At 48.6% G+C, this 15,584-nt stretch overlaps 1 protein-coding gene across 1 annotated transcript in view; it reads right to left on the bottom strand.

Moving 5' to 3' along the window:
- Positions 1 to 8,381: 8,381 nt before the first annotated feature.
- Positions 8,382 to 15,584, bottom strand: part of C8A (complement C8 alpha chain) — a 66,640-nt gene continuing 59,437 nt past the window's right edge. The window contains exons 10-11 of the mRNA XM_059137464.1: positions 13,846 to 14,068; positions 8,382 to 10,121 (exon numbers count right to left, since the gene is read on the bottom strand). Of these exons, the coding sequence (XP_058993447.1) occupies positions 9,970 to 10,121; positions 13,846 to 14,068 (375 nt within the window). The 3' untranslated portion in view covers positions 8,382 to 9,969. The remainder of the gene's footprint in view (positions 10,122 to 13,845; positions 14,069 to 15,584) is intronic.

Genomic DNA, 15,584 nt, shown 5'->3' with positions numbered 1-15,584 from the left:
TTGAATGAGGACAACGTCCACAGTGGGGCTCAGTGTGTTCATTCAATCCAGCCTCATGATGACCATACAAGGCCAATGCATATCAGGCCCATCCAACAGCCTCGGGAGCTGGGGTTTAGAGCAGTTACGTGGCTAGTCCGGGGCTGCGCAGTTAGGAAGTGATGAGCTGGGCTGCAGACTGGGTGCTTGGGCTCCAGAGAGTTAGACTTTTACTGTCGTGTTGTCTTCCCCTCAGTAGTTGGGCATTTACTGACGAAGAATTTTTTAGGAACTAAAATGTAGAAGAATGTTGGTTGTGTGTGTGTGGTCTTGACAGCCTCTACCACTGCATCCTGAGGACAATGGATCCTGGTTCCTCCACTCCCTTGGAGGCTGAGCAAAGGAAAGGTGAGGTTATGCATGTCAGAAGCAGGAGTTGAATGACTGTGACATGAGTAGGTGCCCAGAGAAGGTCCTGAGCTGGAGAAAAGAGCAAGGGAAATTAATCACTGAATGAGAGACAGAAGGAGGGAAGGAGGAAGGAGGAAAGGAAGATGCAGTAGCTGGAAGAGGAAACATACCAAGGTGAAGTTCAACTTGATGGCTCCAGGCCAATGTGCAATACATACCTTCCCCTACCTCTGTACATTGTTCCACTTTGTTCCCTCCTGCTTTTGTCCACATCCCATCTGGGGGAGGGGGCTGCTTGAGGAGGGAGAAAAAGAGGGCACCTAGTTGATCTTTGGTTACCAAAATCCAAAATGTTTCGATTTTTTAGATTGAGTTGAGTGATCCTTCAGACTTTAGGGCTCTCATTCATCCCATCACCTAGAAACAACCCATCAGATTTTGTTTGCTCTTGGATGCTCCCCATCTGGTTGCAGAACTTCATGTGAATTTGTTGAAATCAAACTGAGGGTGGGGGAGGGGAGAAGTGGTTGAAGGTGAACTGGTTTTGTTCATTTTCAACCAATTTGTTCTCCGCCGCATCAACGGCGTCGGTTTGCCTCTGGGCTAGGTGCTGGGGCCTGAGCCCTTCACACATCCACCACGCCATGGCATGGGTCACCGCCACCTGCCAGTGTGGCCCGCCCAGCCATCTGGGATGGAGTCAACAGAACCACCCTGGGAAGGAGCCGGTTCAGACGGCTGGGGGTTGGGGCGGCAAACGCGCTGGTTCTCGGGCTGCCCTCGCGGGTCCCCATGGCCCTCCCGCTGAGCCGCGGGGCCAGGGGGCCCTTGTTTGCTCTGATATTATTGCTTTGCCGTCTGCTGTTATTTCAACAGGCTAATCCAATAATGTTTTATCTCTTTCATTATACCGAAGCCGTATAATTTTCTTGAGTTATCATCTATCTTCTTTTAAGGTTCCCCAGAGACGGGGAAGAGTGGTTCTGTCTTGGGTTGATGGGAGGCTCCCAGGAAGCCTGCACGGGCACGTCGAAGCCAGCTCCGCCAAATTAAATTCCGAATCTCAATCACAGCCACCGCTTCTAATGGGAAATTTAAGTTGATTATGGAGATGACAGCCCAGGTTCACGTTTATTGCATTTAGCAGAAATTGTTTATCCTATTAAATACGGTCTTGAAGGAGAAACAATTGAGTTTCGGAGCCCCGGTGAATACCCAGGTGAGGCCCAGGTACTGCTAAACTGTGTAATAATTATATTCTTATTTGTGGGCTGAACTTCCCCTCGTGGCTCTTTTTGCAAACAAACCCATTTAGGAGGAGGCTGAAACACGGCGTTAAGAATTAAGCAAGATAAATGCAGGCTGGGGTTTTGGCACATCTCGGCGCCCGTAGCTCGCAGTGGCGTGTCTGGGAGGGGACTGCGGGGTCTGTGGGGTGCAGTCCAGGCAGGGTAGTTTGGCAATGGTCCTGGAGGCTTGAACACACCACAAGATACCTGCATGAGGGAGGGTTTTGCATCTAAGAGCATGAATCTCTGAAATGCCGTGGGCTCCACCATGTGTTTGATGGGAGGGGAGGGGAGGGGGTCTCTCCCTCTCTGTTCCTCCCTGCATGACCTTGGGCTAATCACATACCCTCTCCAGGAATAATAATTATTATAATGATTTTAACAGTAGTAATAATAATAACAGCTGCCGATTAGCGAGCTCGGTCTATGGAGTCTTTCAACCGAAATGAGCTCAGTTCTTTAACTGAATAGGACGGGGGAGAGAGATTCATACAGTCATGGGGTGACTCGTGGAGAAAGCTCCACGGGGAAACACGGTCCTTCCTGCGAATGGGCTCACTGTGCAAATCAAGGTGAGATGCCAAGGCTGGGGGAAACGGCCCCTGCTGGCCCAGAATCCAGAGGAAAATGCCATCTTTGTTTTAAAGAAGAGAACTTTGGCCTGTTCCCAGGCGCTGATTTGAAAAGCTCTCAGGAAAAGAGTGGGCCTGCAGCAGAAAGCCCTTGGGACACCAGCCAGGTCTCCCTGGGGACCTTCTGATTAGTGTCTTGATAGAGAAATATTTTGTTTTACAGACTGAAGATGTCCTTAATGACATTATGTCTACTTGCCGGCGTCTCTGGGCTCTGAGGGCATTGTGTTATAATTTACTCATTTACCATCTTTCGTCTCACGTATCATGTCCTGGAGGAAGGCTAGTGTCTACTGCACTTTTATGTCTCAAGAACCCAGCGTCCTGTTTGGCACAGCGAGCAACTGCAAATAATTATTGCATGAATTCATGACCTAACAAAAAGGAACGTGACAGGGCAAAGGGCAGAACTTTTGCAGGCCGGTGAGAAACTCGAGTGAATTAGTAGCACATGATGGTAGTGCCATGAAATCTGGGGTACAGCAACCCTAAGTAAGAGGGGCAACGCTCATAGCAGGGGAGCTGGGGGAGGCACCTTCAGCCAGCTTTGAGGGTAGCATAATGAGCATGAGTGAAAGGAAAGAGACAGAAAAACAACCAGTGTCGGGGGGAGGGGTTGGGGCTGATGATACTTGGGGAGGGGTGTTGGGGACACCCCCAAGGGACCACCAGAATTCCACAGAGAAACATTACAGAGGAAGAGAGCAGGAAACTCTGCAACCATTGGTGGGGGGAAACTGAGAAGCATGTTTACAAATGGACGCCCACAGCAAGGCCCCAGAGGATAAGGGCCAGCCCAGTCTGTGGCAGAGGTAGGAAAGGAACAAAGAACCCCTTCCCCCCTCAAATGTTGTCTCCTGGCATTCTGCTTCCGCCTTCTGTTTTCATCTGCTGGTTCACTCGAAACCTGGAATGCCCACCTCAGAACGCAGCCCCTGGAATAGTATACCGTAAGCCTTGGAGATTCCCTCTTCATTGAAGGCCGCCGCCAGGAAATCAGATTTTTTTTTTTTTTTTTTTTTTTTGTACAGCGTTTTCCTCTTGGAATTCTCTTTCTTGAACGGCAGGCCAGATTCCATGCTGAGGTAATCAGAAATGTAGGGTTTACTGAGCCATCCAGGGAACATCACAGCCTCCTGGGCTGACCTGGAAACCTGGATGAAGAGAAGCCAAGGGGCGGGTTCTTAGGAGCAGGTGCTTTGGGGCCATGAGGCCTGTGTGTGCAACGTTGTCTGGCTTTGTGGCTTGTTAGCTTTGTGGCTTTATGCAGGCGCCGTACCCATCTGTGCCTTTATTTCTCCATCTGTAAGAGGGGGACGGTTACAGTAGCAACCTCCTGGGTTTGGGGAGCACACCAGAGCCGATTCACTGATGTGGTTTCTGGGGATTCTCAAAACATCAACAAGAACAGTGGTTTGTTGGTTTGTTTGCCGGTTTGTTTTGAAAAGTCACTTAAGACTACTTTAAAAACATTTCAGTGCTCAACCCGCTATAACCATGAGAACAAAAAAGACATAAAATAGCTGAGCTCCTAGGAGATGTCTTCATAAAGGACATGGAAGGCTTTTCTAGCCCAAGCTCTGGGTTATTAAGGGAAAATGTAACAGCATAATAACTAATATTTGCAGAGGGCATTACCAGCTACAAAGAACTTTCACACACCTAATCCGGCTTAATCCTCTCAATGGCTACAAGAGGAAGGGTTTATTATCTGCCTTTGACAGGTGATGAGAAGACGCCTGGGACAGACTGTGCCATTTGCCCAAGACCACACAACAGGAAAGGGGCAGCCCTGCCTCAGTCCCTCAGACCCTAGTGTCCAGCTACAGTAGAAGCAGATCCAGCAGGATCATACAGCCGGTGTCTGCTCACCTGCCCCCTTGCATAGAAGAAGCAGAGGGAGGGCCCCAGTCTTACATCTCTGCAGCAGGGAGACCGAGCTGTTTCAAAGGACTTGCAGGCAGACGGATAGAGGTGTAGGACCCAAGGTCACCACTTCCTAGCAGAGTGGTCTTGATCAAGCCATGGATCCTCTTTGTGCCTCGGTATCCCCATCAGAATATGGGGCCAGTCGTCCTCGCGGCACAGCGTGATGATTGAATGACATGACAGACGCAGATGGACGGCTGTCACCCCAAGGGCCTGGCACGCGGCGGCTGCTCGACTGCCTTTCCACTCTTGGGTGCTGAACGATCCAACCCTCTCTACCATCTGCCTCTTCTCACCCGGCCTAGCATCTGTCTCTTTCGGGGCATGTAGATTGCCTTGTACAGAAAGGAGAAGGAGAAGAAACGGGGATTGTATTTACAGTGGGAAATCCTTGGAGGATTGTCAAAGGGAGGCCAGTGGCTGGCGTGACATTCACCTCTGTGCGGGAGACCGCCCTGGAGCCCGGGCGCTGCCATTATCGGCGGCGGCGCCCACCAGTTATCTCGCGTCTCCACCTTGCAACCCCAGGTGTTCCTTCATCCATCACCCGCCCTCGTCCTGGGTCCACTCCCCCTTCCCCCTGCCACCTCCTGCCTGACCGGCCTCCTTGTGAATAAGCCGGTTTGTTCATATCCTGAAAACTATTTGATTCTGGCCCCTTTTACCCCAAACACCATCCATCCATCAACTGCTCGCTCTTGCTTGGTTAGGAAAATGGGAATGGGGGAGGGAAGCAAATAATAAAACTTCTCAGCGGCTATCTCTAAGGAAACAGAATGGATAGATAGATCCGTCAGACGTGTATCCTGGCACTGGACAGCCAAGTCCATTTGTTACAAACTGGTTAGGCAGGAGGATTTATCTTACATTTTAAGCTGCTACTATAGAAGGGAAACAGTTTCCTTTATCTCTCCCAGGAGAGTTGGGGGGGGGGACCCCTGAGGCCACTGATGCAGAATTTTTAACTCGATTTGATGGGCTTTCCTTCACAAATGTAGAAAAGGGGGTCTCTCTCTCTCTCTCTCTCCTAAGTTTACACAGCCTCTTGGAAGGGGGTGGGCTGTCCTCTGATGCATCAGGAAGACTGCAGGATTGGGAAGTCCTGTGAAAATATCTTCCGTGGGGTTCTCTCTCACAGATCCCTGACCCTGCATGCTAAGGCCGCTTCAGACACTTTGTTTCTAGCACGGAGGGAGGGACCCAGAGAGAGAACAGCAGCCGACAAACTTTTATCAAGAAGCTCCTATGTGCTGGGTGTTCTGCTAGGTATTGGGGCTCCAAACATGAGGACAAGTTTCTGTCTGCTCTGCAAAAGTCACTAGGTGTGGGAGACAGACAAGTAAGCTATGGTGGTAGACTAGAAAGTGCTGGAATACAGAGCCATATGAAGGAGTGGCGCCTGACAAAGTATGAGCTAACCAGAGGGGTTAAGGTTGACACCTAACCTCTTGCCTAAAGATTACTGGCAAAGAGCTAAGAGAAGAGGAAACAGCTGGGCAGGGCCCTCCTGGGCAGTATGTGCAAAGGCCTGGCGGGGACAAAAAGCCTGACCTATTTGAGGAACTAAACTCGAAATCGTTCATTCAACAAATATTTTTTGACCCTCTATAAGGCACTGGGGATCCAGCCATGAAAAAGTTTGCATAGTAACAGGGGGAGGCACACCTAGAAAAATAGAAGAATAAACAAATCTATAATCTCAGTGCTAAGTGCCATACAAGAAAACTAAGTGGGAGTAAGGCCCTTGGAGGGGTAATATTTGAGCAGAGACTTGACTGAAACCAGAGTGTAAGTCTTGGATGTGCTCATCTAGAAGATGAGCATTTCAGGCAGAGGGTTCTGTAGATGCAAAGGTCCTGAGGCTTGATATGTGTGAGGAGCCACAAACAGCCTTTCATGGCTAGAGCAACACGATTGAGGGAAGGAATGAACAGAAGGAAATGGAAGTCGGAGAGCCAAAGGTAGACCACAGGGCTTTGTACATCCTGCTAGGGCAATAGATTTTTAGTTCGAGTGCCTCATAGAACCTAAAAAAGAAGCTGAAGTTGGAGTGGCACATTGGCATCCAATTCTAGAGAACCTTGTGAATCCAATTAAAAACCTTGGGTTTTCTAATAACGGCTGTGGGGTGTTGAACCACCAGGAGAACCTGAGGTGAGCAGGAAAGTGGCATCTACAGAAGTTTCCCCAGTTCCAAGCACCAGCTGCCCTTAGGAACGTCTTGGGGACCAGACCAAAGGTCTGAACTCAGCAGTTCCCAGCCTGAGAAGGACCAGCACTCAAACCCAGGAGCCGAGCAGTGAATCACCACCCACACCACCTGACCCCATGCTGCTTCCTCTGCGGTGTCCTGCCCCTTCTCCGCCTTTCCTTCTTTATCTAACTCCACTCATTTCCTAGACGCCAGTCCATCCTCTCCTCTGGGCTGTTCCCCACGCTGGGGTAGCCACCCTCTGGGGCTCCTGCTGGCATGGGATCCCTTGTCATCCCCGGCCCCCACACTCTCATAGGGTCAGAACCACGTCTGACTCCTCTCTGTGTCTCTGGCACCTGGCACAGGAGCTCCCCAAGGGGCTTTGCCCACTTCCCAAGTGAAGGGGAAGCAGTCCCCATGGCCTTTGTGAAAGAGAGGTGTCCTTCCACTAATCCGCATCAGAGCCCCTTCCTGTCACGACCCCCAAGAGCTTCGTTCTGCCATCTCTCATTTCTGCAGCATGGTTTTTGAAGCCTGCCCTTTCTCTGTGTCCATTCTCTTCACCCTAAAGGGAAATAGAGTTCAGAAGAGATTCATTGAGTGAACTCTTTAGATCTTCCTCTATCTCAAAGAAGAAAAAAAGCAAAAAAGCCTCTCCTTACTGCTTTCCCTTCTGTCGTTAATTTACTTTCCGAAAGACACCTTGTCAAGCTGAAGATTCTATCTTTAAGCCGTGTTTTTACACCCACTACCTACAAAGCCTTAGATGATAGGTCTCCCGAAAGGACCTGAGGGAGAATCTGTTTGACGAGCTTTATGCCTTTGCTTGGCAAGAGAGCCAGGCATACTCGAAGAAGGAAGGGCACTGATCTGGAGAAGGGTTGCTGCTTCTGAAACTGTCCCTGCCACTGTATTGTGATTTCTGAAACTGCTGGGGAGGCAGCATCGTTGGAGGAGCAGGGCAGATGCTGGCGCTGGTTCCCTGGCTCTGGCGACAGGAAGACAATGGCATGGCTCAGGTGGTGGTTGGGGCTTACAGGTGATCCAAGCAGTAGCTTAACCCCAAAATTCTCATCTCCCACCTAGATGACTAGTTTTTTTTTTTTTAATTTTTATTTCTTTTCAACGTAACAGTATTCATTGTTTTTTTTTTAAAAAATATTTTATTTATTTATTTTACAGAGAGAGAGAGAGAGAGAGATCACAAGTAGGCAGAGAGGCAGGCAGAGAGAGGGGGGAAGCAGGCTCCCTGCTGAGCAGAGAGCCCCATGTGGGGCTCGAGCCCAGGACCCTGAGACCACGACCCAAGCCAAAGGCAGCAGCTTAACCAACTGAGCCACCCAGGCATCCCTTCTTCTTGTTTTATTGAAGTATAGTTGATAACAGCTTTAAAGCTCCCAATATCTGGCTTGTACTTCCTGACATTTGGATTTCATGGGTCTGGGATACAGCCTCTGGACATCAAGGTTTTTTAAAACTCCCCGCCCAGGGGCACCTGGGTGGCTCAGTGGGTTAAGCCTCTGCCTTTGGCTCAGGTCATGATCTCAGGGTCCTGGGATTAGGCCCTGCATCAGGCTTTCTGCTCAGCAGGGAGTCTGCTCCTCCCACCACCTGCCTACCTCTCTGCCTACTTATGATCTGTCTGCCAAATAAATAAAATCTTAAAAAGTAAGTAAATAAATAAATAAATAAAACTCCCCACCCAATTCTACTGTGCAGGTGAGTTTGAGAACTACTGCTTTCATGAAGACTGAGCTTGAATGTCCTCTGTAAATTGCGCACTCGACCTCCTCCAGTTACTAGCATGTAACTACCACTCCCTAGTGAATAATGAATGGAAATTAATTACATATGTAAATTAACTTTTAAAGAAAAAGCAAGTTAATGACAGAATGAGAAGGAGTGAAGGAGTCTTCTTTCAGATGGAAGATCTAATGAGTTCAGAAATGAAACTTACAAACTCTGTTTTAATTAATAATAGTTACAATAGTAATAATAAGAGTGATGCTAATAATTCCACGTGCCACAGGCACTGTGCTGTTTTATATGACATATTTACTTTCACCTTCTTCCCCACTCTCCATTCTTAACACGTGCACCTGCGCGTCCCCCCTCCGAGGTTCTTTCTCACCTTCAAATTTTGTTACGTGCTGAATTTCTGTCTTAAAGGGCTCCTCCTTCTTTGCCTAGCTTAAAAACCTTCAAGGTCCGGATCAAGCCCCATTCCATATATAAAATGCACACACCACCCAAGGAAACTAAATCTCTCTCCCACCTGGCCTCCTTGGACACTTATTTTGGCATTAACTCAGCAATTAATTCCCTGTGTCCCTAAAACCCCTTCTTGTTGTTTCATATCTTTATGTCTTATGATTACTATAAAAAGACTGAGGATCCTGGGAAGACAGGGAACATCAATATATATCAATCAACAGGTTTTGTTTTTTTTTGTCTCTATTGGAAATGCAGAGTCCACCACCAAGGAGCTCTCAACCTATAGGAGAAAATTAGAGGTAAACAGAAACGTCAGTGAAACACAACTCGTTCTCTATTTGAGGCATGACTGGAGTGCTGTGGGAATACCAAGGCAGGCTGGTGCTCCTGGCTTTCCCAGAGGTGACAGGGAAAGTACACTGATCAGCATTGGTTGGCCCTTCTGGATCCCGCTCCAGTCTCGGGATTTGACCCATTTGGACCGCATGTCTGAACTGACTCTTGAGGTCAGCCCCTCACTTCATCCTAAGGTCGCTTGTTAGGTCCCTCCCAATTCAAGGCGCAGGGCTGGCCTCTCCAGATACAGCGCTCCAGCCAACAAAGCTGATCACTCACAATTACCGTCCCAGGGGAGAAAAGGCATAAATAGTAACAGGGCATAATGGCAGTTGGTATAGAATTATTAAGTGTGAAAAAATGCAATGAAGGAAGAGGGTAGTGTGCCCTGAGATGATGACTGAGGGAAATCTGTTATCTGTGGTAAGAACTTAACCAAGAGAGATAAAGTGACGGAATAAAGGAAGATACTGTTGAATCCGGGTGAAGGAAAATCGAAGAAACTCAAGTCAGTCTTCATTTTTTTCTCATTATTTTAGTGTGCCTGCTTATTCTGTCAACTAGGAATGGTTCTACGAATGAACAAATATTGTACTTAAAGAACTGAAACAATTCTCATCATACTTTGTTTTATTGGCCATTGACGGTTTCAACCACACCTGCTGGCCTCATACCTCTATAACGTCCCATAAATCCCTCTAAGGCATGGATTGAGATTTCTCCCTTGCTGTTTTGGTTTTCTAGAAGATCTGAAGTGCTGTGAGCAGGACCCAACCCCTAGTTAACCCCCAGCACCCGGTTGTCTAATGACTAGAGTAATAGGACGGTTAGTGGCTTGTAGATGGTGCGGTCTGGTCCTGGGGTCAGGAGTTGGCAGAACAGAGAAAAAGTTCATGTCGATTTGCATTTTCCCTCAGCTGAAGGAAGTCTTTATCCAGCAGTCGGTGCAGGGGGTGACATCAATGGCATCGGTGCGCAGAGGCCCTCAGCAAGCCCGGGTCTGCACTTTTCCCCCCGGACACGAAGCGCCTCCGTTCTGGGGTGCGGGGTTGTTGCACTCTCTCCTCCTCTCCTGGGTGCCTGCTCTACAGGCAGACCAGGAGCTCCAGCAGCTCCAGCGACCATCCGCCTTGGCTCCTGCACAGATAATTTCCCAGGGGAGGAGGAGGTTAGCCTACAAGAAGCAGCTGGGACTATCAGGAGGGCAGCCCAACCCATTGCCCTGGAGTGGTCGGCAATCTCTCCTTAGGGAGATGCCTGGTACAGCCAGCCCAGACCTCTGTTTTCGCCACCTTACACTTAATTTGAAACTCTGGATAGAGTAAGAAGAGGCCACTGAGAGTGGTTCGATGGAAGATAGATAGGCGAGTGAGCCGGGAAGGCGTACTCCTCCAGAAGAGTGGCACAGAACCACTGGAGGGTGAGAAGAGCAGGGACCACCCCCCGGCCGGGGGTTCACAGATAAGGGCTAGCCTGACAGCCCAGTGGAGAGGCTTGCTGGGCTTTTGTGAGTGTTGGCAAAGCAGACCTCCTCCAACTCTGATGGCGGGGGCACAGTGGGTAACAGGGGCTCTGCGTAGAGCATGAGAACATAGGCACTGATCATGGGTTGCCCCTGGAAATCCAGCTCGTGCACCCCCCTGGCCTGGAGCTGCTGCCTCCTACTGGCTCTGTGCCTTAGGGAAGACCCTCTCTCAACCTGAGTTTTCACCTCCGTAAATGAAATAGCTGAACTAATCTGGTGGGGTTTTTCCATCATTTTTTTCATTACTGTTTCTCCCCTACACCACCTCCTGCCTGCCCCGTAAATGAAATCTCATACAGCCCCAATATGGCAGCCAGATGAAAGTCAGGCTGTTTTATTTGAAGCTGGGGTGTCTGTCAGGTTTGCTCTGCTCCCCTGGGGCAGCCCCTAAGACTGCAGGTTTCCTCAGATCCCAGTGTGAATATCATTGGATTAGATTATCTTCAGGTCCCTTCCAGCTCTGTAATTATACTCCCTGGTGGGACAGACACAGTGGACGTCTATGTCTCTATTTTTCTCACTTCTGTGACTTGGTCCCCATAAGCAAAGGTTTGCAGGGAAAGTCCTTGGGGACCAATGTCAGTGGGTGTCCATGGTAGCTGGCTTCCCAGTCTTAGATTTCCTTACCAAAGTAAGCTTTGTCAGGCTGAACTTTAGTCTGGTGCCCCCAAGGCTACCTGATGTCCACACGGGGCTTGTAACAAGGTTGATGGGATACCTGTGTGCTGCCTGCAATTGACTGAAAGTAGTCTTCAGGAGAAATGGGCTGTGAGGAGAAGGACCCGTCCTCTGTGCCCTGCCATCAGCCCCCCAGATCTTTGGCATCATGTCCACCTTCCCCAGGGCCCATGGTGTGTACATATGACTCAGCATGGCCACAACTGAGCCCAGCACTGAACCACTGAAGAGGCATAACTAGGTAACCCCCATTCCCTATTCCCTTATCTCTGTGGTCTCAGACAGGGATCCAAGGAATCCAAGCAAGTCACTGGGACTGCGGGCCCATGCTGTAACTGTAATTAGTAAGGCAGGACTCTTTGAGTCAGGATCGACTGATAACCATGTTCTAGGACATAGCTTCCCTTCTCTCTCCCCAAACATAGCTTCCCTTCTCTCTCCCCAAAATAATAGTCAATGCAATCATCTCAGGCCCTCTGCCCCCATCTCCGAAACTTCCCGACTCTTACAATGTACATCAGTAGAATGTAGGATAAGAGCTTGGGTCCTGGCATGGGTCCAACCCCCTGGGTCCAAATCCTGCCTCTGACAGTCGCCAGCTGGATGGCTTTGAGCAAAGTATGTCTCCTTCCTCCTACCCCAACTTCTCATCTGTGAATTGGGGCTAATAATGGTACTTATAAGATTTTTGAGGGAACATAGGAGTTTATGCCCAGGGAGTATTGAGATAGTGTTGGCTCAGAATAAGGATGGTATTCTTTCTGTCCACTGACCTGTGGTCCCTCTGGAAAAGCTGCCTGGCCAATGGGGAGAATGAAGGCTGAAACCCAGCCCACACTTTGCCTGAAAAGTTAAGAAATCCCAGGACCCAGGAACTGGTATCTGTCAGCCCTGAGAAGTTTCTTTGTTTTTTTCCCCATTTACCCGTCCATTATGCAGTGCCTTTGTTCAGTTTCCATGAGGGAACTGTGCCAGTCTTTGCCCTGGTAATGAGCCTACTTGTTTTTTATCTCTGCACTCTCCTTCATAAGGACCCTGGGATTCACTCACCATCTTGGCTCACCATTCTCAGAATTCCTCCTACAAGAGACAAGGCAGCTCTTCCGGGATTTAATTAATTAATTAATCCCTTCAACCAGCAAAGGAGGGTTTTAGGCAAGGCATCAAACCAAGACAGACCCTCTCTTGGTGGAGTGGTCTCTTCCTCTTACGTATTATAATAGATCATTATTATTTGCCACGTGTGTTAGTGTCACGTCAACACAGCCTGTGAGGAAGGTGCTGATACTCTCCCCACTTTTCAGGGAATTCTGGGATGAAAGTTGGCAACATTGGTATTCAAAGGCCTATCTGCCAACAGAGCTATGCCATCTTGCTTCCCATTGAGAACTACGCCCCCAGTGAGGAAATTATAACCCATCATCGCCTCATTTTAAAACAAGGCTCCCACCCCATCTACTATGGGCATCAACAGTTTCTCTTATGGACCTAAGAGTAGTACCTTAAATATACCTATCCAGACTTTCTTTTTTTCCTTTACATTATCTTCATTGCGCTTGCCAGTGGAGATGGATCTATGTATTAGTTGGGCAACCCATGTGTTTTCGTCATCATTCCATGCACGGCATAGGTAGCTTTGTATGGGCAGAAAATTGAAAGCTTAGGGATTTGAGCTAAATTCTTGGAGTAGAGATTCTTGAAGCTCCAAGGAAATTTAAATGAGTGAGATGAGCCCCAGAAAAAAAGAAATGGTTTACCGGTGTCTCACAGGAAGTTAGTGAAGTGGTTGCAACGCACATCTAAGTCCTCAGACTTGTTCATCTGTGAAGGATATGGATTCCTAATCCTTGTTTGAGGGCTTTCCTCCCCGGGACCAGTCAGTTCATGCTATACCACAGTACTTTGAAACCCGTCTTGCTCCAGCCCTTTTGAGTTTTGGCCGTAGTTCTGAGTACTTTAATGCCAACTATTTAACTCTTGTCATGAGTTGGATTGTGTGCCCCCAAAGGTAGGTTCAAGTCCAAATACCCATCCCCTGTAAATGTGACCTTATTTGGAAATAGGGCCTTTGCAGTTTATATCATCTTAAAATGAGGTCATGATGGAGTAGGGTGGGTCCTGATCCAATGACTTGCTTTTTTTAAGAAGAGAAAACACAGATGGATAGTGGAGAACACTGTGTGACGATGGGGCAGAGATTGGGATGGCACATCTCCAAGCCAAGGCCTGCCAGGGATGGTCAACCACCACCAGAAGCTAGGAGAAAAGCCTAGAATAGAAGTACCTTCAGAGCCCCTGGAGGAAAGCAGCCAATATACCTGAAGTTTCAACTTCTAACTTCCAGAAGTTTCAGACAGTAAATTTCTGTTGTTTCAAGCCACACAATCTGTGGTAATTTGTTACAGCAACCCTAGGAAACTAATACATCCCTCCAGAAATGAATCCTACTGTCCATACACACCTTGGCAAACAACAGATCTCATCTGAGAGAGGGTCTTGGTAGCAGGAAGAAAGCAGAGGAACCATTAAAGAGGGGAGGAGGAGTCAGCCATAAAGCAAGAGGTCACAGAAAAAAAGAGGCTGGGAACCCCAAGGTCTTTTCTGTGCTGGCCCCCCTGAGCTGGGCCAGGTTTGCAACTGAGGATGCATGGGCCTTACCCTCTTCCTCCATTTTCTCACAGGCAGAGCCCTTGCGACCCATGGGGCATTGGCACTTGCAGCTGGTGCCCTGGAGGATGGGCTCCCCATTATTGAAGCAGGGCCCACAGCGGCAGGCGTTGAATTCCATCATGTACTGGTCCAAAGCTAGCTGCAAGTTCCGGCGTTTGGTCTCCAGGGGCCCCAGGGTAGTGTGCCTCAGCACCTCATGGATGGGCTGCATCTGTGGGTGCAAAAAGAACAGAGAGCCTCTCCCTGGGCCTCCAGCTTCCCAGAGCCCAGCCACTGGCCATCAAGCCCCTGGAAGGCCTGCTATGTGCCAGGCACCGAACTAGACACTCAGCTCTACCCCACTGCATTGGATCCTCATTACCACCTAACTCCAGAGACTCCGAGTGTTCAAGTGACTCACTCAGGATCACATAATTAAGTGTAAGAGCTGCTCTGGACATGAGCCTGCTTAGCTCTGAAAGCTGTGGTCCCCCAATCCCAGAGGAAGAGAGCTCTGTAGCAATCTACGCCAACTCTTCAGCCCCCCTCCCGCACTTTTAGGAGGCAGAGAGAGGGTAAAGTATTATGTGTATTTATGTGGTTTTTTTTTTCTTGATTGCTAACTTTCAAAGCAAGAATTTAAATTAAAGTCCGTGATAGGTAGCTGTGGGGGCAGTGCTGAACACTTCTCCTATTGGTATCAGCTTGGAGAGATGTGGGCAGGAGGGGGTCATTTGCATTTGAGGCCACCACCACCCTGTTCCAGGAATGACTATAACCCAGGGTTTCCCAACCTCAGCAGGACTGCATTTCCGGCTGCCCTGGGGGAGGGCAGTCCCAAACATCATAGGATGTTTAGAAATATCCCAGGCCTCTACCCACTGGATTCTGGTAATAACTTCTGGTTGTGAAAACAGAAACTACCTCCTGACATCGCCATTTGTCCCCTGTGGGGCGAAATTGATCCCAGGATGGAAAACAGTAAATGTGGTAGAGAGCCATGAATCTGGAACCAGAAAATCCGGCTTCGAGTCTCAGCCCTACGAGTCCCAGCTATGCGATCTGTCTGGTTACACGGGAGCCTGCCTTCTTTGTCTCTAAAATGAGAACAATCCTCTTGCCTTACTTTTACTATCACAGAGTAAAAGTTTAAAAAACGCTGCTCCCATCCTAGTTATGTGGTCTTTCCTGTCTATCTCTAAACCTCAGCCTCATTTTCTATAAGATGGGAACAATAACCTACTTCCTGGAATTCTTATGAGGATCTAAAGAAGTAATGAATGAGAAAACATTGCAGAAGGGAAGAACAATATAAAGTAAAGCACCATTTTTATTCGTTAGATGTGATGATGGAGGTGGGGAGACAAAATCCTTTATAGGGTTGTCTTTGGCATGATTTTAAGGCTATATTTTAACTCACAGTTATACACTGAAAGCTCCTTTACTGATTTCTTATTTTATAGAACTGTAACCCAAAACCCTGAGATGGGAGTGATTTGCCAAGGTCACAGGGCAATTCAGAGATAAGACTGAGCCACACTTGGGCAATCTCTCTTCTCTGGAATCAAGAGTCAATAGAGGGCACATGGCACTAGCCTCGAGTGGGTTCCTGGAAATGCGTACAGAAAGACCCGTGACCTTGGCTTGTGGTCACAGGTTGCAGCAGAGGTCGCAAGCCATGTCATTTCAGAACTGGCTGGGCTGCTAGCCAAGGGCAGATGACCACTTACTGGAAGCTCAGAAAATTT

The sequence above is a fragment of the Mustela lutreola genome, chromosome 10 (genome assembly GCF_030435805.1).
Source record: "Mustela lutreola isolate mMusLut2 chromosome 10, mMusLut2.pri, whole genome shotgun sequence".
Taxonomy (NCBI): Eukaryota; Metazoa; Chordata; class Mammalia; order Carnivora; family Mustelidae; genus Mustela; species Mustela lutreola.
Note: the sequence above shows the minus strand (reverse complement) of the source record. Positions and strands in the feature narration are given on the sequence as shown.